Raw genomic sequence first — 25802 nt, forward strand, 5'->3', positions numbered from 1 at the left:
CATCCAGCGATGCAGTGTGAGAAAATCTCCTGGGCAAGCACTCATTTTCCTGTTTCCTTTCCGTCCAGCGAGCATTGGTCTCACAGCGGGCGGAGTGAGCTCTTTCCAGTCGAGCACTTACGTTTTCTCTTTCATCCAGCGATGCAGTGTGAGAAAATCTCCTGGGCAAGCACTCATTTTCCTGTTTCCTTTCCGTCCAGCGAGCATTGGTCTCACAGCGGGCGGAGTGAGCTCTTTCCCAGTCGAGCACTTACGTTTTCTCTTTCATCCAGTGATGCAGTGTGAGAAAATCTCCTGGGCAAGCACTCATTTTCCTATTTCCTTTCCGTCCAGCGAGCATTGGTCTCACAGCGGGCGGAGTGAGCTCTTTCCCAGTAGAGCACTTACGTTTTCTCTTTCATCCAGCGATGCAGTGTGAGAAAATCTCCTGGGCAAGCTCTCATTTTCCTGTTTCCTCTTTCTGTCCAGCGAGCATTGGTCTCACAGCGGACGGAGTGAGAACCTTCCCGGTAGAGCACTTACGTTTTCTCTTTCATCCAGCGATGCAGTGTGAGAAAATCTCCCGGGCAAGCGCTCAGTCCAACGAGCATCGGGCTCTCAGTGGACGGAGTGAGAACTTTCCCGGTAGAGCACTTACGTTTTCTCTTTCATCCAGCGAGCATTTGGTCTCACAGCGGATGCAGTGTGAGAAAATCTCCCGGGCAAGCACTCATTTTTCCTCCTTTCTGTTTCCTCTCTGTCCAGCGAGCATTTGGGCTTAGCGGAAAAGCGCAAATCCTCCCGATCGGTCACCGTAAACTACAACCGCTCCCCGTTCGCAGACTAACAGGGGCCGTCAGTCCAGGCAGTGCCATTACGGGCCTCCCCGGTCAAGCATCCAGGCCCCTTCTTGAGATGCCAGCCCGCCAAACTCGGCACTCATTTGGGGGGTCTTTAGTCCGGCGGCTGTCCTCTGCTCTTTAGCCTTTGGGGGGAGTACTCTGGGTTCGGGCCGAACTCCGAGCTCGGAGCCCTCCCTCCGGACAGCACGCCAAATACGCATTAAACTTTACCCTTCAAATTATATGTAAGTGTGAACTCGTGAAATGACGTTTTATTAACAAGGTTCGGGAGGAGCACGTTCAGATAATTAACACAGGTGGAGAGCACTCAGCAATCAATGGTAAGAGGTGCATATATACTCAGCAGTCTCACCTCATTCCATTGACAGTTTTGCAGCATCCCTCCACCACCCCTTCTCCACCCTTCTAGTCCTAAACACTTACATACGGGGGGAGTACTCTGGGTTCGGGCCGAACTCCGAGCTCGGAGCCCTCCCTCCGGACAGCACGCCAAATACGCATTAAACTTTACCCTTCAAATTATATGTAAGTGTGAACTCGTGAATAGATATCCTACACATATAAGCAAGTTTTGGAGAGTTTGGAGAAATGCCTTTAAGTTGAATTGGTGCCTTCAATTTTTTAAGTGGAACCAAAGTGTCCTATAAGACCCAAGTTCTGTTGTTTTAAATTGTTACCTTTATCATCATATTCTGAGTATTCCAATGATATTATACTTTTTAATAAAATAATTTAAATACATTTCCTAATGTAAATTATTCATTATAGTAAAATATTTACAGGACAAAAACAATTTTAAGGTAAGAAGTTAAGGTTTTGTTTGCATGCTGTTTATGCAATAATAACTGGCTGCCTGTACAATTTCCCGTTGAAATTATGTATCTTACTTGTAGATTAGCATTAAGCTTCTCATTAGATTTTTCCCCTTGAAGCCAAGTTTGCGCTTGCTAACAGTCATTACCAGAAGAGGGCAGCATTAAATCATGAAAATCAGTAAGAGTGAAGGCCAGAAACAGAACAGAACACATAGAATACAGCAGGTATAATCCGAGATGAATGACTGAATCACAGATTTTCCTGTGCCATTTGAATTGTTTCATAATTATGAAATTTCCATAAAAGTATAATGGTAACAGTGGTAATTTCAGTTTATTTAAACTTTTATGAAAAGTTAATTTTGTGTTTTTTGTATTGTTTTCTTTCTTTTTTTCTTACATTTTGTGTGTGTGTGTTTATGTGATTTATTGCATGATTTTTTCCTGGGTCCTCGTATTTAAAATGGCTTTAAAAACATACTAAACAGTGTTTTATTAAAAATGTAAAAAATACATCAAGTTTTCTGTGATGGGTATATATATATATATAATATAGAGTTTGTACAGTATAAAAACCATTACGCCTATGGAATGTCCTCACTAGTATAGCGTGTGTGTATGTGTGTGTGTGTGCACGTGTGTTTAATTTTACATGTGGAAGCAGAGGTTATTCAGTGACAGTGAATTTTTATTGTAATACATTCACAGTTAATTAAAACAACACAACAACAGTTTGCAGCAATAATGTGAAAAATGTGAATAATGCAGAATATAGATGATCACCTACTGGGAATATTACATTAATTCCATTAATCTATCAGAAATGTTGTGTACGGTTTATAAGACGGTTGAATTAGTGAAAGATCTGTGATTTTGTAACAGATGTGGGGGCTCTGGTGTGATTCACTGTCAGAGATTTGCGTCTTTGTGGATTCTCAGCTTGTTTCCGTGCATCTTCCTCTTCCTCTCTCCAGAGCTCACGCTTTTTCCTCTCTAACTCCTCCTCATCTTCATAATTCTCCTCCAGCTCTCTCTCCTTTCGCGCAATTTCCACCTGTCTCTCCTCCAGAATCTTCTCTTGTTTTTCACGTTTCTTTCTTTCTGAGTTCGGGTAAAACGAATTTGTGTAGCAGCCTCTGCCATTGATGGCCACCAAAGTATCAATCTTCTCCAGAAGTTTAGTCACTTGCTCAAAGTTTCCTGTGTTCTTGTTATTAAAGAACACAAATCCACCACTGCAAGTGCGAATAAAGTCTCTAAGGTCTTTGTCTGAGCTGGCAATCACGTCGTTCTGCATTTTCCCTTCTAGTCGATCTCCATGTGTGAAAAGAACAACTGTGTAATGCCAAACTTTCTTTCCGAACATGTTCTGGATCAGCGTATGCATGTTCTTGTCCTCGTTGGTTAAGTTTCCCACCGGCAGAACCAGCAGAAACACGTGTGGTCCTGGTTTATAGAGAGAGACAGATTTCATGATCTCCCTTATCACCTCCTTCTCTATTCGACTGATTTTATTCAGTCCTGGCGTGTCGATTATGGCTACGGGCCGGCCGTTGATGTTTCCAGATGCTCGTTCACAGAACTGGGTGACTCTGCTCAGTTGCATGTCTGTGTTGAAGACGTTCCGACTGAGGATGGTGTTTCCAGTTGAGCTTTTTCCAGACCCCCTCGCCCCCAGTAACATGATGCGCAATTCCTCTGCTTCACCTGGAAAGATTATACACATTTGTTGAGATTTTAAACTTTGTAGCAGAAGATATTAAAGGGACAATTCACCCAAAAATGAAAATCATTTACTCACCCTTACATCTTTCCAAACCTGTGTGCATTTCTTCTTCTGTGGAACACAAAGCATAATTTGGAATTTCGTGTATTCCCCCCAAATAAGAAAGAAAATCAAATAGGTTGCAACGACATGAAGGTGAGTAAATGATGACAGAATTTTCATTGGGTGAACTGTCCCTTTAAAGGGATAGTTCACTTTGAAATTCATTTTTGGTATGTTTTAGCTTACCTCAAGGGCCTAAGACACGAAACGAGCGGTTTGTGTGAGAAAACGAACAGTATTTATATCGTTTTTACCTCTTATACGCAGACATGTCCGAGTGATCTGAACTGACGTGTACGCAGACTGGTGCATAGGTATATACACTAGATGTCGCCTTAAAGACATTCGTTCCAATGAACTGCCGTAGACAAGGCGACATCTAGTGTGTATATATCTATGCACCAGTCTGCGCACACGTCAGATCAGAGCACTTCGACATGGCTGCGTATAAGTGGTAAAAACGATATAAATACTGTTCGTTTTCTCACACAAACCGCTCGTTTCGTGTCTTAGGCCATCAATGTGTACTTACGATGGGGAATTGTTTAATTTGGACGACGGGGAATTGTTTTAATTTGGACTCTGTGCTTGTGTTTTGAGACCGTGACCATAGACCTGCATTATGACTGACAGACAAGAACGGTTTGACCTAAAAATATCAAAATTGAAACTACTGCGGAAAAAAAGACACCTACATCTTGGATGCCCTTGAGGTAAGCTAAAACATACCAAAAATTTATTTCAAAGTGAACTATCCCTTTAAGTGTTCCACAGTTATACCACTTCCCACCACTTAAAGTCACCATCTCCAGAATACTGACATGAATAATGTGTTGCCAAATCAGACCTCTTTAGCGACTTTTTCTTTAATAAAAAAAAAGAAAAGAAAAGAAAAGAACCCACCTTTTTGGACAAATCTTAGCACCTTTTAAAAAAAATGTCACTAGTATTTTCCTGCAAGCGTGAGGTTTTGCTTTTCAGCTGCTTTCACACCTCTCTCTACATCGGCTGTTCTGTTCAGTGAGAGTCACAGTCAGTGAGTGCAACAGCACAAACCACATGGAATCTGATCTTTTCGATTCTGATTTGGGCCACTTCCATTTGTGGTCCTAAATCCGATACAGGTATCAGAATTCATGTGACTTTTACGTCACACCATGTCTACACCGGACGCGACTGTTGACGTGACACATCACACTGCAACAGCTAGAAGCTGGACGCAACAAAGCCACCATTGAAAATCCATTTGTCCTTCATATGAGAAGTATCGTGAGTGGTTGGAATCCGTCATGAATAGAATGAGGCATCAGTTTACTGTTGGGAAGTGTAGACAACATAACGGATTATAATGGGTTCAATTGATTTTTGTCGCGACGCTCGCATCCGGTATAGATATAACCGGTCTTCCGCTCTGAGTGAGATTTGAACCAGGGTTTCTGGCGTGGGAGGTGGGTGTGCTAACAAGGACGCTAAAGACCGCAGCTGCTAGCATCAGTCGCTAGAGCGCCATTTGAGGCCAGGAGAGTGAGGTTTACACACACAGCTCTTACTGGCCTACATCCATTACACTCACCCACCTAAACCATACGGGTCACGGCACCAAATGTAACCGGTCCTATTCGACCCGGTCTGAGCGGGATTCGAACCTGAGTCTCAGGCGCGGGAGGCAGGCGTGCTAACAAAGACGCAAAAGACTGCAGTCTCATCAGTCGCTAGCGCGCCTCTTGAGATCAGGGGAGTGAGGTTATTACGTACAGCTCTTACTGGCCTACATCCGTTACATAGACACGGTGTTGCAATCGTCACAATTCTACGCTCATGGGAGTCACTTTAAAGATTTTACATTCCCCTAAGTCAGGGATGGGCAACTTTGGTCCTGGAGGGCCACTGTCCTACAGAGTTTAGCTCCAACCCTGAAAAAAATCACCTGCCTGTAATTTTCTAGTAATCCTGAGGACCTTGATTATCTTGTTCAGGTGTGTTTGATTAGGGTTGAAGCTAAACTCTGTAGGACAGTGGCCCTCCAGGACCGAAGTTGCCCATCCCTGCCCTAAGTTATCAAGAGAGGTGCGAAAAATAGTTAGTGGAAGGACGGTGATGTGTCAGAACTCATAAGTATTCCAGTGACAGAGTATTACTCTGCTCTCTTTTTTCGCATTCTCATTTTAGTTTTTTATATTGTCCGGGCATAAATTCACTGTCTTCCGCAGCAGATAACGGTATAAATAACCGCATAATCGCTTACTTTAATTAATATACTCCGTGTTTACTTCTGTATGACAGTGTGCTGAGTGACATCTTTTTATGGTTCTTTTGCGCGTGCGGGTCAGTTCAGGACCATGATCTGTTCGCACTGAAATCTTATATTGGTGACATTTAAAACAACAATGTGAACAGCTATGCAAAAAAAAAAAAAAAAAATGGAATTCAGCACTAAGGCTCACAGTAGACTCGTTCCGTTGTCTGACAGAACATATGTAAATGTGAACCACTTTATTTACATTTGGCTATGCGTTACATTAAAATACAGTATGTAAGCACGGATTAGAAGAGAAAACATGTAAAGTGAAGACATTAGGCAGAATTCAAATACGATGCAATGACGTCACAAATATGCTAATTGGCGTAATCTAGCGACATTTAGGGGTGAGTCTCAATCAGCTCCCTAGTTTAGTAGTCTAGGGCACTGATCAGGGAATCAGACATTTTAAGGGCTGTCTTAATAGGAAAATCCAGGGCACTGAAACATTAGCTCCCAAAAAATAGCCCCACAATGCACTGTGAAAACCTGGGAGCATCGATGCTCTCTATGTTCTCTTAACAGAAGTTCTGAAGTGCGACACATAAGTTATGCGAGCCAACTCATAAACGACACGCGATAGATGTTTTGAAACTTTTTTTTATTAATTATATTTCAGCATAACATACATCGCTAGACAGGTGGTTAACATAATCTAGCCAAAATTTATTTTTACAGCTGAAATATTGTACTTATAGGCTATGTAACAATAAAAGGATTGTTGTTTTAAATTGCCCAAAATGTTACATTTTAATCAAAGAATCAATGGGCAAAGATCAATGGCAAAAGTTAAAGATCAATGGCAACATGTCAAACGTAGTATGTCTGGCAACTGCATGCAGAACATACTTCACCAATAGTTGAGAAGCAAGTAATCGAATTCATGACGTATATACAATGACAGAACATGAATTCTGTTCCAAGAAAGCTCCCTCAATGTCAACTTTCTAAATAGGCAGCCTTGTAAGAAGCATCCTGACCTAAATTCACCATTCACCTGATGTTAGCATGTTGACTAATAAGCATAAAAAACAGTACTCTCAAGTACTGGTGAAATAGTTCATTCTCAATTCGCCTGAAACATATTTCAAACTTTATTTTTAAAGGTTTTACATTTTTCGCCTGAAACATATTTCAAACTGACATTCTGGAAAATGTTCATAAAGCTCCTCGCAAGGCATTCTGCGATTCTTCAGCATTTAAGACCTGCTCTAAAAGAGTTTAATTGTGTCAGGACTCAGGAATGTTTTAATGCCTAAAATGTTGTTTAACAGTTTGGAAGAGCACACATGACTTTGCAAAACCTTTTTTAGTTTCAGTTCTGAGCATAGGTATTCTGATCTGATGTGTTTGATTCTTTATCTTGTTTTTGTTGGATTTACAGCACAGATTGAAGTGATTTCATGATTTTGTGCAATGACCACTGTCTGCTTCTTTAGACTCAAGGACTATAAGGCAATAAACCCACTGTAAAAAAAAAATGCTGTGATTATTTATCACAACTTAAAATTCAACATTGTTTCAACTTTAAAAAGTATGTGTTCATGCTTGACTTAAAATATTAAGTTTAGTTAACTTGGATATTTAAGTTATCTCAACAAATTTTAAGTTGTTATAACTAATTGCAGCCACATTTGTAATTGATTATAATCAACATGACAATGTGTACAAAACTAAAGTAGCCTAAATTCAAGTTTATTTTTACGTATCTGTCGGTCTGAGGTGTCGTTGCCATATGGAAGGCCGTAAAGACAAATATGCACCTGTGCGCGTTATGGCCCTTTCAGACAGGACACGGAATGCGCTGCGCTATGAAACCCATTTATTTAAATGGCTTGGGCGGAAATCAAAGTGGATGAACAGCTTACTGTGTGTGTCGGAATTTCCTCTTCCTCCTTGCAGCTCTCTTTCTTCTTCTCACTAGCAGGAATAGTGCTATCGCTCGCTTCTTAGAACGGGACAGATACATAGTTTGCTTTGCTGCTGACCGAAAGGAGGACCAACAATCAAATAACTAGACGTATAGAACTCCCACTAAAAGTTTTGAAAACCCCGCCTACTTTGCTCTGGCCAGCGTAGCGCAAATCGCTTTGTATCTGAAGGGCTACGCTGAACTTGCTTCCTGTCTGAAAGGCGCATAATCGCGTGTAGTAAACACACGACTTCCGCTATCAAAATAAAAAGACACTTCCACTAGCACCGCAAACGACACCTATTTCATTTATCAGTATATAATCTTTTATCATATTTGATCTATATAATATATATTTGTAATATAATGTTTAGAATAATTGAAAATGACTAAATTATAATTATATAATTAGTATAATTATTTTTAATGAATATATTATATGATTTTCATTTCAGTTTTCAAAGTCATTAAATAAGCAGTTTTCACCAACTTTAAAATACATAAAAGTATGGTATTTATTTTATTTTATTTCATATTTATTTTAGCTTGTTAAAACACGGTTTGATTCAAATGGTCAACCTTCCTTACTGTAAAGCCTTTTAACTTTTAATGGGATATCCTTCAAACAGGAAGTCCCACCAAGATTTTTGCAGGGCTTTTCTCAAAATTGAAAGTGTGATCCTGATCCCCCATACACAAAGCAATGGTGTCACCAGCATAGAAATACTTGGGTGATGAAAATGTCTCTTGTCTCTTGTATATATGGTTTTTGAAGGAATTTGTGTTTTTTTTTTTAAATATACAGAGATTAAAAATGTTTGTCTTTACGCCATGTGAAAATTATATGGACAGACAAATTTACAATTATGAAGTGACCTGAATCTGCGTCGTTGAAAAAAGGATGTTAATTGAATACAAAGCACTGCACAAAACCAGCACCAAAAGTAGCATTAATGGTAAGTAGTATTCAAGTCACTTGTATTTAGTCTATGCATATTGATACACCATGGGCGGCAGTGGCTCAGTGGTTCATGTAGATTGTCTACAAACCGGAAGGTTGGTGGTTCAATCCCCGGTTCCACCTGACCAAGTGTCGAGGTGTCCTTGAGCAAGACACCTAACCCCAGCTGCTCCCGACGAGCTGGATCGCCTTGCATGGCTGACACCGCCGTCGGTGTATGAATGAGTGAGTGAATGGGTGAATGTGAGGCAATATTGTAAAGCGCTTTGGTGGCCATTGGGTCTGTGAAAGCGCTATATAAATGCAGTCCATTTACCATTTGATCAAACTATCATAGTTGGTTAAATGAAGCCCAGGCGCCACCTACAGGCCTATTATGTAAAGTGTAGGCTGACAACAACACGCGAAATGGTGACGTAAAATGACTTTATTATTTTAACATTTTTGATAATTATGCAGCAATAGTATATTGCTTCTTTTTTTCTTTTTTTTTTTTAAATAAGTCTCTTATGTGTATCATGGCTGCATTTATTTTATATCAAAAATACAGAAAAAATATTACAATTTAAAATAATGATTTTCTATTTAATACACTTTAAAATATAATTTATTTTCTGTGATACATAAAGCTGAATTTTCAGCATCATTACTCCTGTCTTTAGTGTCACATGACATGATCCTTCAGAAATCATTCTAATATGCTGATTTATTATCAATGTTGGAAACAGTTGTGCTGTTTAATGTTTTTTCAAACCTGTGATACTTTTTTCAGGATTCATTGATGAATAAAAAGTAAAAAAGAACAGCATTTAATTAAAATCGAAATTATGTTATAAGTCTTTATTATCACTTTTGATCAATTTAACACATCCTTGCTGAAAAAAAGTATTAATTTATTTTAAGAAAGAAAGAAAATTACTGACCCCAAACTTTGGAACGGTAGTGTATATTGGTAAAAAAAGATTTCTTTTTGTTTTTCTGTTTTGTTTTTTACTTTTTAAACGCAGAATCCTGAAAAAGTATCAAATGTTATAAGTGTATTAAAATAGAAAACCATTATTTTAAATTGTAGTAATATTTCTCAATATAACTATTTCTTCTGTATTTTTGATCAAATAAATGCAACCTTGATGAGCATATATATATGCCCCTTTTTACATTTGAGCCCCGCCCCTGAAATCTCTGCATGTCCCTGATTGCCAGTGGTAATTAATATCATGCTTACCATTCAAGGAGGGTGATTTTGAATTTGCTTTTAAGTCTTGAATATCTAAACCAAATAAAGAACAGATTAATAATTGTTTGTATATATATATTATTATTGTTCTCACATTTCTGCTTACCTTCCAGGGTTGGTGACATTGAGTTTCTTCTTACATTTTCGTATAGTTCATCAATCTCAGCTACATAAGGTATTAATATTCATTAGTTTATAGACCTCGTAAATCTTTCAGTAAAAGAACAGATTCTAAGAATGATTTGATTTGATTTGAATGAATTGGTTCAGACTTGATGTATTGAATCAGTAACTCACAGCTCAGTGATGATTCCAGTTCAAAGGTTTCTTTCTCTATTTCAGCCTTCAGACTGTCCCACAGCTTCTCATCTGAAGTCATCGCTCTGTTTAATGGAAAACAACTTAATGAATGAAATAAGTGCCCTCAATATTTGAGACCCACTTCCCTATTTTAACAGTTTAGTCTCTTTATTTCTTTCTAGCATATATTCTTCAACAGATATATTCAAGAAAATACTCACAATGGTCAGAGCTGATGTTTATGATTCTGGATCCACAGACAGAGTGTAAAGTGCTTGAATCCGAGTTCCTTCGCCACTATGAATGACTGGGAATCCTGTTTAACCAGTGTCTTTAAGGGTTGCACAAAATGAATGAGAGGTCTTCTATCTGTCTTCTAAAAGGCATTTAAATGGAGCTAAACATCTTTCAGATACGCAAACAATTTCAGTAGTTTCAAGTGACATGAGTAAAACGGGAAGGGAGTTTTACTGAAGGATTTCATCCAGTCAACCTCTTCCGTTTGCTATCTGACACATTTCTCAGGTATGCTGAGCTAACGTGAGTGGAATGAGCTTTTTTAATAAAGAATGAAGTTCTGATGACTTTGATTTCCGTTTAAATTACAAAAAAAAAAATATTTGTCAACTGACTTCAAAAATATTGTGGAAGCAGCCAAGAGTATTAATCTGCTCATCTACTGCCTTTAGAAGTTTCTCTTTGAGACGATAAATATTGCTCAAAAATATTTTCCTGCTTGGGTAAAAATGGGGTTAAAATTCAGATTTAAGATGACTTGTGCAGTTTTTAATATTTACACACTAGTTAAATGCAAAAAAATAATGATCATGTTAAGTGTTTGGTCTTACGGTGTGTCAGGATGTGATGTGTGATTTGTTGTCAGGAAGTGCATACTGAGATAACACCTGTGAGCTCAGCTATTCAACAACAACAAAACCCTTCAAACGGTGTTATCTCTGGATGCCATCTGTTGCTATTTTAAAAAATATATCTTTCGTTTCCTAACTCAAGCAAAGGTAAATTCAAATCAGAACACTCTAAGAAGAAAATATATGTAACCTTCTGTCAGGCACATCATATATGCAACTTTTTAGGCATTCTTTTTATGGAATTAGTTTTTAATAAATTTAGTTTTAATTGATATAACGCAAGGGCGTAGGTTTGATTTTGAGATTGGTGGTGACATCCCCAGAAGCGGAGGAATCAGGAAATTAATAGGATAATGTATTTAGGTTTTTAGTCTATATTGACCTTAACAATACGTTAATTTATTCATTCTGTAATGTTACAGGTAACTGTAATAGCCTAAAGACAAGGAGGCAGTTTAACAGAGACTTAACTTTACTCCGTTCATAGCGCAATGCAATAGTGCAATACTGTCTTGTTCCTTGCTTTTTGAATAAGCAAAACTTACCTGCATCTTTCATTAAAGGGATATAGTTCACCCAAAAAATTTAATCATTTACTCACCCTCAAGTTGTTTCAATCCTGTATGAATTTCTTTCTTCTGCTGAACACAAGAGAGGATATACTGTATGTGGACATGGCACACAGCAATACTGTCAAGTGTCACTTGTGACCATTGCTCTGAGCCATGTTTTCAGTGTCCTAAGAGCACTAACTTCTTTCAGTCCAGCTGATGAGACTGGGATGACAAGGATTTCAACTTGATCAAACAGGCCTCTCATTTCAACAAGACCAAGCCTTCAACAGACCAAGCAATGTTATTTTTTCATGTTTTATGGGGACTTCCCATAGACATAATGATTTTTATACTGTATAAACTGTGTATACTACCCACCTAGACTAATCTTACCTATCACAGAAAACTTTCTGCATATTTACATTTTCAAAAAACATCACTTAGTCTGATTTATAAGCTGTAAAGTTATTGTAAAAACGGCTGTCCCCAAATCAATATTTGACGCGATTTGCCCGTATTCTTGAGCACAGAACTGTTGATTTCTCCCTTGCTTACCGCATCTAGGTTTCCTTCGGAGGAGTTTTGCCGCTTCGCACAACCAAATGTAGCTACAGCCTCTCACAAGTTAGAAAGAAAACACAAAGCCAATCAGTTTAGCGATGTGTGTTCAGGAGGCGGGACTCAGATCTATTAACCGTTTGTGTATTTTTCTCAGAACGCTCTTGTAAGAGATTTTAATCTAAATGAGGTGTTTCCTGGTTAAATAAAATAAGTAGGCTAATACATAAAAACCACAAGATTTGATTTGACAACAGTGGTTATATAAAATATATAAAACATTTTGATCGAAATTATTGCTAGGGTAGGCCTAGTAGGGACAAATCAGTGTCACTGGATATTGGTAGGGAGGGACACATCCCTAGCGTCCCTACTAAATTCTACGCCACATAAAAGGTAGGCCTATATGCAGTCCAGTGTTGGGGGTAATGCACTACAAAACGTAAGTTAATTAAAGCTGCAGTCCAAAACTGTTTTTGGTTAAAGATGATCCACCAAAGAAGATCACAAAGCTTATGTAGGGCCAGATGGCAGTGCTTTGTGGGAATCGGACCAAGATTGTTTTTTTTTTCTCTTGCCTTGTCTATCCAGGTCTCTTGCCTCGTCTAGCTGCCAAAAGAGTAAACCTTGAACTTGATGCACAACGTAATGACGAACGCGGTTGACCAGGCCTGTTTGTCTGAACCGCGAGAGGCGTCAAAGCTTACGCTACTCATGCGTCATACATCGTCATTGTCAATGTCTTTTGGCGTAAGTCGACTTGCGTACGGCCGCAAATGCATCACTTCACTTCAGAAGACCTTTATTAACCCCCCAGGGCCGTTTCGAGCACTTCTATCATGGATGGATGCGCTTTAATGGACTTCCAAAAAAATAGTGGCCATTATAACGCTTGGAAGAGCCAGGACATTTCTTTAGATAACTCCGATTGTATTCGTCTGAAAGAAGAATGTCATACTGTATACACCTAGGATGGCTTCAGGGTGAGTAAATCATGGGCTAATTTTCATTTTGGGGTGAACTATCCCTTTAAGTAAGAGTGTTGAACTTTCTTCTCCTGCATCCTATTCTTCTGTAATCCAGAATGGCAGCACAGCTGAAATCTTTGAGTTCCTCTCTTTACTGCATGAATCTGCATTTCCTTCAGCCTGAGGCTTTTTCACTTTTGGTGTGAAAGGGCCTTTACATTTGGCAAAAACAGAACCTATATTTCTTTTGTTTAAAAAAAAACATAAACAACAAGCCCAGACCATCCCAGATGAGAAAAGTAACGTATCACATTCCATAACAAGTACCTAAATAATGCAATCAGATATTTTTATTCAAGGGAGTAATGAAATATTGTAATGCATTACTTTTAAAAGTAACTTTTCCCAACACTGATTGCAGTCAATTAAGACATTTCTCCTTATATAGAACCTTTTTGGCATGAAGAATTCTTTAAAAATGAGACAAGAACCCATATAGAACCCCACTGAACCTTTTTTGACATATTTAATGATGTAACCATAGTATAAATAGACAAAATATGTTGGTATAAACAAAATGTGGCTAATTAAATGCAACAAAAATGCTTAAAAATGTATTATTTACAAGACATTAATCTGCTGTAGGTTACTTAGGATGAAAACACAAATGGCAAACTGACTTGCCATTAAAAAAACGGACACTTTGAAAGGCATACTTGCAGAAGGTCATTAACTGTTGTACTTAAAGGGATAGTTCACCCAAAAATGAAAATTCTGTCATCATTTACTCACCTTCAAGTTGTTTCAAACCTGTATGAATTTCTTTTTTCTGCTGAACACAAAAGAAGATATTTTGAAAAATGTCTGTAACCAAACAGTTGATGGACCCCATTGACTTCCATAGTATTTTTTTTTTCCTACTATGGAAGTCATTGGGGTCCATCAACTGTTTGGAAACGTGAATTATCACCATTGTAACCCGTGTTTCATTTATGCTACCCACGATGAAGAGACGAGTAATCGCCGACAGAAAAGAAGGGTTACAATTATTTTGGTTTTGCTTCGACTCTCTGTGACTGTGCAGTCTTACTCATAACTCAAAAGAGAGAGATTGTCCTGTTGTTTATAAAACATACACTACTAGGCTTAATAGAAATAACCAGTTTATACGGAACGGATCTCAAGCTATTATCTGAAGACGTTAGCTTTACCCATAAATAGACACGGTACTTCCTTGAAAATAAATTCCAGCACAGCGCTACAACAACCATAATGAAATGACCCTTCACAATAGATAATACTTTACAATGAACTCTGTTAGAGAGCTACATATGGCAGTTTATCTGTTCAATAAAATACCTCACTCACCTGTTGAGTAATAAAAACACCATCTCAGAGTCTCTTTTACAACATTTCAAATCCCTCAGTTCTGGTTAGGAATGCACCTATACCACTTTTTAGAACTAGGCCGATACCGATACTTTCATTTTTGGTAGCCTACTCACCGATACTGACACCTGTATTTTCTTCGCATTTGTAATTTTTTAATATATGAGGTAGAAACCAAAAGAATATAAATCATATTCATTTGTTTAATTTGTTAGGCAATATATATTTCCTTCAGTTGTTTTAATGCTTAATTATACCTGTTAAAATGTATTACTTAATGTTGTTAATTTTTAACGAAATAAAGTTGCATAGTGCGCCTTTAAGAGCATTAACTCTTTCCCTGCCAGCGTTTTATTTTCTTTTGTTTAAGCTGCAAACCACCGCCAGCGTTTTTGATTGCATTTTCACAAAAATGTCATGGCCCCCAGAATATTTTGTTGTATGAATATCTGAACATGCAATATATCAAAAGAAAGAACAGCCCCTCTGCTTTATAAAAAAATAAAAATAAAAATAAAAATAACTTTTTTATTCTAGCTTCATGCATTCTTTTTTTAATCAACACTTGAATATGGGCAAGTTTCATAAAAAAAAAAAAATTACATAATTATGCTCAGTCAAACAAAAAATACATTAGAAGAATTTGCCCTGTCCATTTCTATCTCACTGTGCAAGCCGGACAAATATCCATATAAAAACACAAGCATTGTCATATAATTGGAGAAGTCTCTAAATGGAAGACTTTCGGTCTGGGTGCCGTTTGGCTAGTTTGATGGACATTTTTTGTTTGGCTGGATTCTCAGCCATTTTTCTTGCATCATTTTCTTCCGTTCTCCAGAGTTCATGCTTTTTTCTCTCCACCTCCTGCTCAGTTTTGCAGTGTATCATCAGCTCTCTCTCTTTCTGTGCAATCTGGTCTTTTCTCTTCTCTAAAACTTTCTCCATTTTCTTCTTGATCTTTCTCTCAGAGGCCGGGTAGAAAGATGTTGTGTAGCAGCTCTTTCCATTGATGGCCACGAGGGTCTCGACTTTCTTTAGGAGTTCTGTCACGGGCTCATAGTTTGTCGTGTCCTTGTTATTGAAAAACAGAAACCCACCGCTGCACTTATGGATGAAACTGCGTAGCTCCTTGTCCGAGTTTGCGATAACATCATTCGCCGTCTTCCCCTCCAGACGATCTCCGTGAGTGAACACAATGATGGTGTACTTCCAGATGCTCTGCCCAAACATGCTCTCAATCAGCTTATGCATGCTTTTGTCATCATTACTTAAGTTCCCAACAGGCATAACCAGCAGAAACACATGTGGTCCTGGAGTATAGAGAGAGGTGGACTTCAGGATCTCTCGGGTCACTCTCTTCTCTGTGTGGCCTATCCTGTTCAGTCCCGGCGTGTCGATTACGGCCACGGGTCGGTCGTTGATGTTTCCAGATGCTCTTTCACAGAACTGGGTGACTCTGCTCAGTTGCATGTCCGTGTTGAAGGCGTTCCGACTGAGGATGTTGTTTCCAGTTGAGCTTTTTCCAGACCCCCTCGCCCCCAGTAACATGATGCGCAATTCCTCTGCCAAAATCATGAAATACCAAGATTTCAATCATACAATATAAGAGTTTAATATAACTGCTTAACCCTCATAGTCTCGCCAAGATCATTTTAAAGTCACCATGAAATCAAAATTGACATTTCAAAAAATTTTAATGGGAAAAAATGCAGCATTTATTATAAATGGTTTATCCATACATGTCATTATTTATTATAATTTTTTTTAATTCATGTGCCATCATAATCTTTAATCAAAATAACTTCAGTAGTGCATCAGGTTGACACTATATTGTTTTCTAACCGATTATAAACATTTAAAATGTGAAAATATGGGTGTCATTAAATGTCTTACCTTGTAAGTCTGTTGATGCAGTTAAACTGGTTTTCTCTATGTTCTGCACATTTTCATACAGTTTTTCAGATGTTGCATCTGTGAATAAAATTTTGCGTTATTAAGTTATCAAAACACATTTTGTGTTGACAGACCAATTTCTATGTAATCTTCACTTTTTTAAATGATAGACATTGATCTCCCTGATCTTAAAGTTGATAGTCATTGACTGTTGGAAAATTGAATGGAATTGTATGGCTTTTTGGGATGTCATAAGATTTTGTAAACGTTTAACTCTGTGACTCACAGCCCGTTGATGAGTCCAATGCTGAATCGTTCTCATCTTCCTCAAAGTCAATCCCATCTTCCTCAGACTCGTCTATATCTTCATCTGCCTTCTTACTGTCCATCTTATCCTGAAGAGTAATTTTCTGATGTAAAAAGAAGAGAATTTCAAGTATCATGCTGCAGAAAACCATTATCTTATTCAGTTTTTTTGTCCTGTTTTTCAGTAAAAATATTATTAAATTTAAAGATAAGATATTTTAAGATATTAAGAGAAACGGGGTTTATTTTTCTTATCTTGTTAGCATGTCCTTTTCTTGTTTGAAGCATAAACCTCTCTTACTTTCCTTAGATTTATGCTTAAAACAAGAAGAAAAAAAAAGTCTTTGATCAGTTATTTTTATGAAAAGTTTAGTTTTACTCTGTTTATTCTGATCATAACATGATCAAAGAAACGAGACAGCGACTTACCGCAGTTGGTCAAGTTGATAGTGTTAAACCTGTTTATGTACTATAATACATGCACCGATCAGCACCTCCACACTTGCAGGAGACGATGAAATTTGCAGGGTTCATATGCTGTGTTTGTTGTGGAAGATATGTAAAACATTCCACACAGGTATCGACTTTAGTTAGAGGGCTGGCCTTGTTAAAGGATGCAATCACTTCACTCAACAAGCGTTTCTTCCATTGAGGCATGAGGACTCGTTTAACATGTTAGTCTGGAATATAGAGTGTGTTTGGCAAGCACTTTTTTGCTGGGTGAATTCAGGTTGATTGGGACACTTTTCCCCAGTCATGATCTCAATGGCAAAAAGTGTCCCACTCAACCTGACTTCACCCCTAAATGAAAAATGCTCCACCAGCCTTGAGAGTGGAAGCTAGATTTCAACCTTAGTAACAGAGTAGATTAAACTGACAACATCTGAGCACACACCTGCACCTGTGTGCAAAGTCACAAAGATACTTCTCTGTAGTCTGAGCTGTATGGTTGCATTTCAAAATATCTATGTTTATATCTACCTATTCTTCTGTTTTTTAAAAGAAGTCTTTTGTGCTCATCAAGCCAGCATTTATTTGATAAAAATACAGAAAAAACAGTAGGCTAATATTGTGAAATATTATTACAATTTAAAATAATATAAAATTAAATAATAAAATAAATGTAATTTTCTATTTGAATATATTTAATATGTAATTTATTTCTGTGATACAATGCTGAATTTTAATCAGTCATTACTCCGGTCTTTAGTGTCACATGATCCTTCAGAAATATATTGTCAGCTGGAAAGATTTGAAAAAGAAACCCATTTCATCATATCTGAGACCGTTATTTGTCATATTTCCCCTAGAAAGTGTCCATTCAGCATAATAATAATAAAAAAAATCGCTTAAAGTTCCCTTTTATTCAAACCTGTGGGAGGGGTTTACGTTTCTGATTGGCTACACAACGTGAGGGCAAGAACAACTTTTGTCCAATCATCGTTGAGGAAATTTCTACAAGCCTTTTCATTGGCTCAAACGGACCCGGAAGTTGATCAGCTTGATGTTGACAGGGAAATATCTGCTGGAGCTGTGTATCATTCCCAATTCTGAATACAGAAACCATATCATTTGTTTGCAATCTAAATAAATTAGAAAACAAAAAAAGTCACTTTGCAGTTGCATCTTCCAGTTTGCGAGGATGGGGTCTAAAGATCTGAAACTCCTGGATGTGTTTTCATACGAGAGTCTCGTGCATGCAGTCGCCGGTGCGATGGTAAAAACTCAGCTTTACATGAACACGTCACATCTGTAGGGGTTTTATATGATCTCGTTTACGGATTTTTGAACGATGACACGTGCAGTTATCACACATTTTGATCTGCTTTTCTGAACTTCCCCTGCTGCATGACAGCATTAAAAACAATTCAAGAAAAATAAAGAAATCAATAAGTCTTCATAAAATGAGAATTTTGATTGCTTTGAACCTTTAAAGTCAGCATATTAAATGTGACACAAACAAATCCAATATGGTAAATTTGCACTATAATATCATAAATATCATATTTTTTAATGCAAGTCGTTTGTTTTCAGGGCAGTGTTACAGCAATGACTGTTTTCTTTCCTCTTGACACAGCTCGGCTTCGGCTGCAAGGTAAACAGTGAAACATTGATTTTTTTATTTGCTTTTTGCCCCTTTGTTTTCTGTGTTTTAAAATATGTGACCACATTTCTTTCTGTTTCTGTGCAGTTGATGAAAAGCGGAAAGCCAAATCTACTCCTGCCATTCTGTCGGAGATCATCAAGGAAGAGGGTCTGTAAGTTATTTCACATGCATTAAATCAATGCATGTGCCATCATCATTTGTGGCATCATCTAAAAGCCTGAAGGTCTTTTTCATTTTATATCAGGTTGCAAGCATAACCAATAACCAGTCTTCTCTCTCTCTCGCTCTCTCTCTAGGTTAGCTCCATATAGAGGCTGGTTCCCTGTAATCTGCAGCCTCTGTTGCTCAAACTTCGTCTACTTCTATTGTTTCCATAGTCTGAAGGCCACCTGGCTGCAAGGTCAGAGGTCAACGCCAGGGCGAGACCTCGTCATTGGCATTGCTGCAGGTTTGCTTATTTGAAAATGTACTGTATGTGCTTCTCATAAATTTGCAGAAAAGCTCAATTTCCCTTTATATTACAAGAAGTCTGACTCTAACCATTAGGCCACAACTGCCCCATGATATTTGATCGTAATTACAGTAAAAATAGTAATATTATGAAACATTATTATCATTTAAAATAAATAAATGTTTGATTGACTTTTGTTTGAATATATTTTATTTAATATTTAATACAAAGAACAACATTTATTTTAAATAGAAACCGTTTATAACATGTAACTTTTAATCAATTGAATGCATCCTTAATAAATAAAAGTAGTGGTACTTTATCATGGTTTCCACAAAAATATTAAGCAGCACAACTGTTTTCAACATTGAGAACAATCGGAAATGTTTCTTGAACACCAAATCATCATATTAGAATGATTTCTGAAGGATCATGTGACACTGAAGACTGCCGTAATGATGCTGAAAATTCAGCTTTGACATCACAGGAATAAATTATATTTTAAAATAGAAAACAGTTCTTTTAAATTGCAATATTATTTCACAATATTACACTTTTTGATTGTATTTTTGATTAAATAAAAGCTGCCTTGGTGAGCATAAGAGACTTCTTTCTAAATGTGTATTATCTTATTTATTCCAAACTTTAGGCCAGTAGTGTATATATTTAAATTATTTTTGGCAATGGTATTAATATATATATATATATATTATATTTCATGTTTCCTCATCTTCTACTATATGCATGTACTGTTGCTTGTGCTAGGACTAAAATAAAGCTAACTGTCTGCCTTTAGGTGTAGTGAATGTTCTTGTGACCACTCCACTCTGGGTAGTCAATACCAGACTGAAACTGCAGGGCGCGAAATTCAGAAATGAGGACATACAGCCCACACACTACAGAGGAATTATGGGTAAAATATATCAGACATGATACTAATTTCATTCCCTTTTTATTAAAATGTGTGATATCATTAGTTGACCTGTCTCTCTTCAGATGCGTTTGTACAGATCACGCAGCAGGAAGGAGTAGGAGCGTTATGGAACGGGACGTTTCCCTCCCTGCTGCTGGTGCTCAATCCAGCTGTGCAGTTCATGATCTACGAGGGTCTGAAAAGGCATCTCCTGAGGGGTGTGAGCAGAGAGGTTAGACTACTGATACAAAAACAGTCTTCTGGGGACTTCTTTTATAATGTTCTAAAGTTCATAGTCTGAAACTTTTACAATATTAAGGACAGTGCAATAATGGATTATCTTCATTTAGAGGTTTTTCTCAGCAGACCCGATTATGACACAACATGAATAAACAGATGAGTCTGTTCACAAGATCTCTGTTGCCTGGGAAACAGTAACCGCAGCATTTCTGATATTGTAGAGTGTGCAGATGATGATTAGAAATGACAGCCCACTCAGATCAGCACTCATGAGCGAGCATCTGTCGAGGATGAGTAAACTACTCCACAGATAGTGTATTGATTCCATAGTGATATAGCAATACGATTATGCAAACACGTATGATGTCACAGAACATTCAGTTTCCATTGAAGTTCCATTAAAGTTTAAATTCAAATCAGGCTTTTTGGTTTAAACTTAAAGGGTTAGTTCACCCAAAAATGAATATTCTGTCAGTAGTTACTCACCCTCATGTTGTTCCATCCCCGTAAGACTTTCGTTCAACTTCGGAACACAAATTAAGATATTTTTGATGAAATCTGAGAGCTGGCTCACTCCTTCATAGGAGGAGCAAATTGCATCTGCCGGTTCAGAAAAGTTAGTAAAGACATTGTTAAAATAGTCCAAGTGACTACAGCGGCTCAACCTTAAGTTTATCAATACTTTTTGGGCGCAAAAAAATAACGACTTTATTCAACTATTCATTTTCTTCTGTGGGCCTCTGAGTGAGTTCGCGAGAGCGCCGCGACGCATGCGCGAGAACTGAGAAGATGACGCGGATGGGTCTCGATGTAGTGTTTAAAATGGTTCTAAAGTGTGCATTTCCTGGATGTCCAAATCGTGAGAAACCAACGGGAAAATGTAAAAGTGCCTTACCAATGCTGCAAAATGAATGACTTACCTTTCACACTTTCCCATCAAATGTTCGTGAGCATCATCTTCTCAGTTCTCACGCATGCGTCGTGGCGCTCTCTTGAACTCGCGTCAGGGGCCCACACAGAAGAAAATGAATAGTGGAATAAAGTCGTTATTTTTGGGGGGTTTTGCGCACAAGAAGTATTCTCGTCACTTGATATACTTAAGGTTGAGCCACTGTAGTCACTTGGACTATTTTAACAATGTCTTTACTATCTTTTCTGGGCCGGCAGATGCAATTACCTAGCAGCCTATGGAGAAGTGAGCCAGCTCTCAGACTTCATCAAAAATATCTTAATTTGTGTTCCGAAGATGAACGAAAGTCTTACGGGTTGGAACAGCATGAGGGTGAGTAATTACTGACAGAATATTCATTTTTGGGTGAACTGACCCTTTAAATGTGCTGTTTCCTCTGTGTTGACAGGGTGACTGTAAATGGGTTTGCAATGGGTTCAATTGTGATTGAAATGATTGATTTTCATTTTAGGGTGAACTATACCTTTAATTGATATGTTTCACTATGATTCTGTCTGATTGTTAATAGCTGTCCTCGGTGGAGGTGTTTCTTATTGGAGCCATTGCTAAAGCCATAGCAACCACCATAACCTACCCACTACAGACAGTTCAGTCGGTTCTACGGGTAAGACCAGAATACATTTGGATTAAATTTACCCAAGCAGGTCTCATGTACATTCAAAGGTTTGGGGTCACTAAGAAAGACATTTTGAAATGAATTCATACTATTTCTAAAGAAAATTTTTTTTTTGAGAGATATCCATCCTCCAAAATGCTTGTCCTATTTAGGGTCATGGGGAAGTAGTCCATATGACAGAGCCATTTTAATACTTTTCTTCAGCAATGGTGTATTAAATTGATTTTATATTTTTATATTGTTACAAAAAAAAAGCTGTTCTTAAGAAGTTTCTGTAACACTTTACTGTAAGGTTTCATTTTTAACATTAGTTAATGTATTAAGTAACATGAACTAACAATGAGCAATACATTTCTTCCTGTATTTGTTAATCTTTGTTAATGTTAGTTATTAAAAATCAAGCTGTTCATTGTTTGTTCATGTTAGTTCACAGTGCATTAACTTATATTAACAAATACAACTTTTGATTTTAATAATGTATTAGTAAATGTTGAAAATAACATTAACAAAGATTAATAATTGCCGTAGAAGTGCAGTTCATTATTAGTTCATGTAGTTAACTAATGTTAACTAATGAAACCTTATTGTAAAGTGTTACCAAAATTTCTATTCACCCAAAAAATCACGTTTTTAACAAAAAAAATATGAATTACCACAACTGTTTTCAACATTGATAATAAGAAATGTTTCTTGAGCAGCAAATCATCATACTAGAATGATATCTGAAGGATCATGTGACACTGAAGACTGGAGTAATGATGCTGAAAATTCAGCTTTGATCACAGGAATAAATTCAAGTTTAATAAAAACTGATATAAAAACATATATATATATATACCAAAATACTGTATAGTTTGATTGAACAACTAAACTGATGTCAAGATAGTTGAGGGAAGCATTTTCTCCTTCCTTTTTAGAGTGGATTTATTTATCTCTCTTAACTATCCACGGTTATATGGTTAGATTCATTTGCTTACAATCATTTAGCATTATTTTTCTCTGCTGTCCCTATCAGAACAGACCTGCTCACCAGTTCAGAACCACTGTTAGACATTAGGAATCCACACCTCTTCTAAAGTTTTTATTTTGTTTGTGTACTGATAATATGGTCTATTTAACCTGTCCTGTCCCTCTGTGTTCAGTTCGGACAGCATGGCAGGCCTGCAGATCAGTCCAAACTCCTGAATAGCCTGAGATCTATCATGTATCTGCTCATCAATAGAGTCAGGTGCGATTACACACACTCAAACTCTCAAACACACACGTATTCCATTCTGCAGTTCATTTTTAGTAGCTTAGCTCACTCACACATGTTATTATCTTATGACATCGGAACTCCTCCTGTCAAACTGACATGTTTGTTGATTGATTTACTGCAGGAAGTGGGGCATGCTGGGATTGTTTAAAGGCCTGGAGGCGAAGCTGCTTCAGACGGTCCTCACTGCCGCACTGATGTTCTTGCTGTACGAGAAAATTGCCAATACCACCTTCAGGGTCATGGGGGTCAAACGCACAGTGACGTCCCACTGATGTCATAGGAACTTCATGCGCTGACATGAGTACTCATGTGTTGAGCAGTGGTCAAATGATGTGTGTTTTATAAATGGACGAAATATACAGTACCAGTCAAAAGTCTAGACACACTTGACTCAGTTTGTTTTTCAAGTTAATTAAAAACTTTTGATTGGCTCATGCTTACATGCTTGATATAAACTCTGCAGGCAAATTTGCATTTTGCCAACATATGAATAGCTCTACAAAACTTTTGTTTAATGGTTGAGTTGGACTGAATAGTGAAAGGAAATTCAACCAACTAGTGATAAGCATAAATGGAAACTCCGTCAGTATAGTATCCCATGATGCACCTCATTGTTTGCAAGAATGTCCAGAGTGTGCAGAGCTGTGATCTAGACATTTAATCATTTAGCAGATGCTTTTATATGAAGAAACTTTGAAATAAGGAACATCCCAAGCAATTTGTCATAAGAGCGAACAATGTTGTTATTGTCATTTTCGGTAATTGAAATGAAACTGAAAGAAAATGTAATTACGTACAAAATGTAATGAAACTAAAATCGTAATTACGTAATTCTTTAAGTTTATTTTGTATTTTTAATGACTTTTACTGAGAAATTTGGCAAATAGTAATAAGGAGTGTGTCCAAAGTTTTGACTGATAGTGTAGTAATACAAATGAATATAGGATATATGCACAATTACTGAAATCAACCCCACTTAAGTAATTAATGCAATATACTCATTAATGCAAAATTGCCTTAATGCCTTGGTCACTATTTTATATAGTATTTTGAACTAACCTTGTTTACGAATACCAGTCCAGATACAAAGCGTCAAAAGGAATGTAATGCTTGTGACGGATCTGTTTTGTGAGAGAGATCATTGCTGTCAACAATGGACCCTGATCTCAGATCAGCCCTCCTGCATTGAAATACCATATAGAAACAACCAGGGCTGCGTTTCCCAAAAGCATTGTAATTGCCACCAGGCTTACAATGCTTGCGGGAAAGGCAGCCCAGGCTGGTTTTTCTGGTTCTGTTTAAGTGGTACTTGATTTTACTTGACAACTCAAAGCCACTGAGGCTGTAACAGACCTTTAACCTAAAAGGTCTACAGCCTGAACTTTAAAATATCTTACTTTTATCATTCTTGATAAGGGACTGGACTAACCAGTTAGTGAGTCAGAATCACCACATCTGAACTCTGAATGTTGCACTTGCACACAGATACTGCAAGACACCGAGGCTTATGTGCATGATTTATAGACAGACTCATGTGAATCCATACAGATATTAAAATGCATTTGGACAGTAAAAGCATTTCAAAAGTCTCTCTCATTGCTGATGTCCACACTGTACTGAAATGTAAGTGGAATCGTCAGCATACTGTTACAGATGTTTATGAATGTAAAATGTGGATGTTTTTGCCCTTGAATGTCAGAAGGATTATTAACATTGATTAATATATTAATAATCGCAAACCCAGTCAGATGATTCAAACTATAAATACTTTAGGATACTGTATTTATTGATGACTACTTAGATTTTATAATTGATGTCACATAAAATCTGTGTAATATTTTTTTATACAATAAAATAATTGATCAATGATAATGTGGTACAAAATGGAGTCGTATTTGCTTTCAAGGTGTAAACCTCAATACTGACAGGGTCAGACAAACCGATAATTGCGTAAATTGGCCTCGAGGAGGCAGTAAGATCACTCTTTTTGCGCTATTCAACTCAAAACTCCCAGACTAGAGTCCATAAGAAGTTTTCCAAGTCCCCATGATTTTAGTGACTAATTCATATATTTTTTAAATAATAAAAATATTTTAATTATACAAATATTTTTAATAAATGATCATCATTGTTGATTTGTTTTTTTGGAAACTAACAGACAAAGCCGAATTGTGGGCCACGCAAAAAAAAAAAAATATTCTAATCTTTTTATGTTATTGGAGATATTTGTACACTTTAAAGTATATAGTATATAACGTTTTATTTTATTTAGTAAATAACGTAAGCTAACTTTCATTTTACCATTTGGTAAAAATAATCTCAAAGCTGAGCTCCCACCCTCAACCGATGAGCATTCCGATTGGCCCTCTGATTCCACGGAGAACAGTGAGCAGCGCTGTGATTGGTTTAGTAGGTCATCGTTCAACACGACCTCGTTTGTTTACAGATATGGCTCTGGTTTGTCCCTGTCGCGGAAGTCATTTAAATGAGCCTATTGGTTATTTGCGATGCCAGTC

General features: G+C 37.3%; 2 protein-coding genes across 5 annotated transcripts; one reads left to right on the forward strand and one right to left on the reverse strand.

Moving 5' to 3' along the window:
- Window positions 1-2208: 2208 nt before the first annotated feature.
- Window positions 2209-17316, reverse strand: LOC309495720 (GTPase IMAP family member 7). 4 transcript variants are annotated; one of them, XM_082165536.1, is made up of 6 exons: window positions 10416-10750; window positions 10192-10277; window positions 10001-10060; window positions 9883-9927; window positions 3459-3494; window positions 2209-3364 (listed from the first exon to the last, which is right to left on the reverse strand). In XM_082165536.1, the coding sequence occupies exons 2-6, from the start codon at window positions 10271-10273 to the stop codon at window positions 2511-2513; spliced, it is 1077 nt and encodes a 358-aa protein (XP_082021662.1). In that variant the 5' UTR covers window positions 10274-10277; window positions 10416-10750; the 3' UTR covers window positions 2209-2510. The 4 variants fall into 4 exon arrangements, with proteins under 4 accessions (XP_082021662.1, XP_082021663.1, XP_082021664.1 ...); XM_082165537.1 differs by lacking the exon at window positions 3459-3494 and having other exon boundaries at window positions 10416-10749; XM_082165538.1 differs by lacking the exons at window positions 3459-3494; window positions 9883-9927; window positions 10001-10060; window positions 10192-10277; window positions 10416-10750 and adding exons at window positions 16426-16503; window positions 16712-16835; window positions 17161-17316 and having other exon boundaries at window positions 2209-3355.
- A 905-nt stretch (window positions 17317-18221) lies between these two features.
- On the forward strand, window positions 18222-25158 carry slc25a17 (solute carrier family 25 member 17). The gene is made up of 9 exons (XM_082165620.1): window positions 18222-18448; window positions 18766-18826; window positions 18923-18989; window positions 19135-19286; window positions 20086-20202; window positions 20286-20434; window positions 21921-22016; window positions 23171-23256; window positions 23408-25158. The coding sequence occupies exons 1-9, from the start codon at window positions 18374-18376 to the stop codon at window positions 23556-23558; spliced, it is 954 nt and encodes a 317-aa protein (XP_082021746.1). The 5' UTR covers window positions 18222-18373; the 3' UTR covers window positions 23559-25158.
- Window positions 25159-25802: the final 644 nt, after the last annotated feature.

This window comes from Leuciscus leuciscus (assembly GCF_965113295.1).
Source record: "Leuciscus leuciscus genome assembly, chromosome: 1".
NCBI classification, from domain to species: Eukaryota; Metazoa; Chordata; class Actinopteri; order Cypriniformes; family Leuciscidae; genus Leuciscus; species Leuciscus leuciscus.

Coding starts and splice junctions, on each gene's coding strand:
- LOC309495720 (XM_082165536.1), bottom strand. CDS start 10,273: ATGACTTCAGATGAGAAGCTGTGGGACAGTCTGAAGGCTGAAATAGAG. Junction 9,928..10,000: donor AATGTCACCAACCCTGGAAG/GTAAGCAGAAAT, acceptor TATTTGGTTTAG/ATATTCAAGACTTAAAAGCA. Junction 3,365..3,458: donor AGGTTTGGAAAGATGTAAGG/GTGAGTAAATGA, acceptor TAATCTTTCCAG/GTGAAGCAGAGGAATTGCGC.
- slc25a17 (XM_082165620.1), top strand. CDS start 18,374: ATGGGGTCTAAAGATCTGAAACTCCTGGATGTGTTTTCATACGAGAGT. Junction 18,827..18,922: donor AGCTCGGCTTCGGCTGCAAG/GTAAACAGTGAA, acceptor GTTTCTGTGCAG/TTGATGAAAAGCGGAAAGCC. Junction 19,287..20,085: donor CGTCATTGGCATTGCTGCAG/GTTTGCTTATTT, acceptor GTCTGCCTTTAG/GTGTAGTGAATGTTCTTGTG.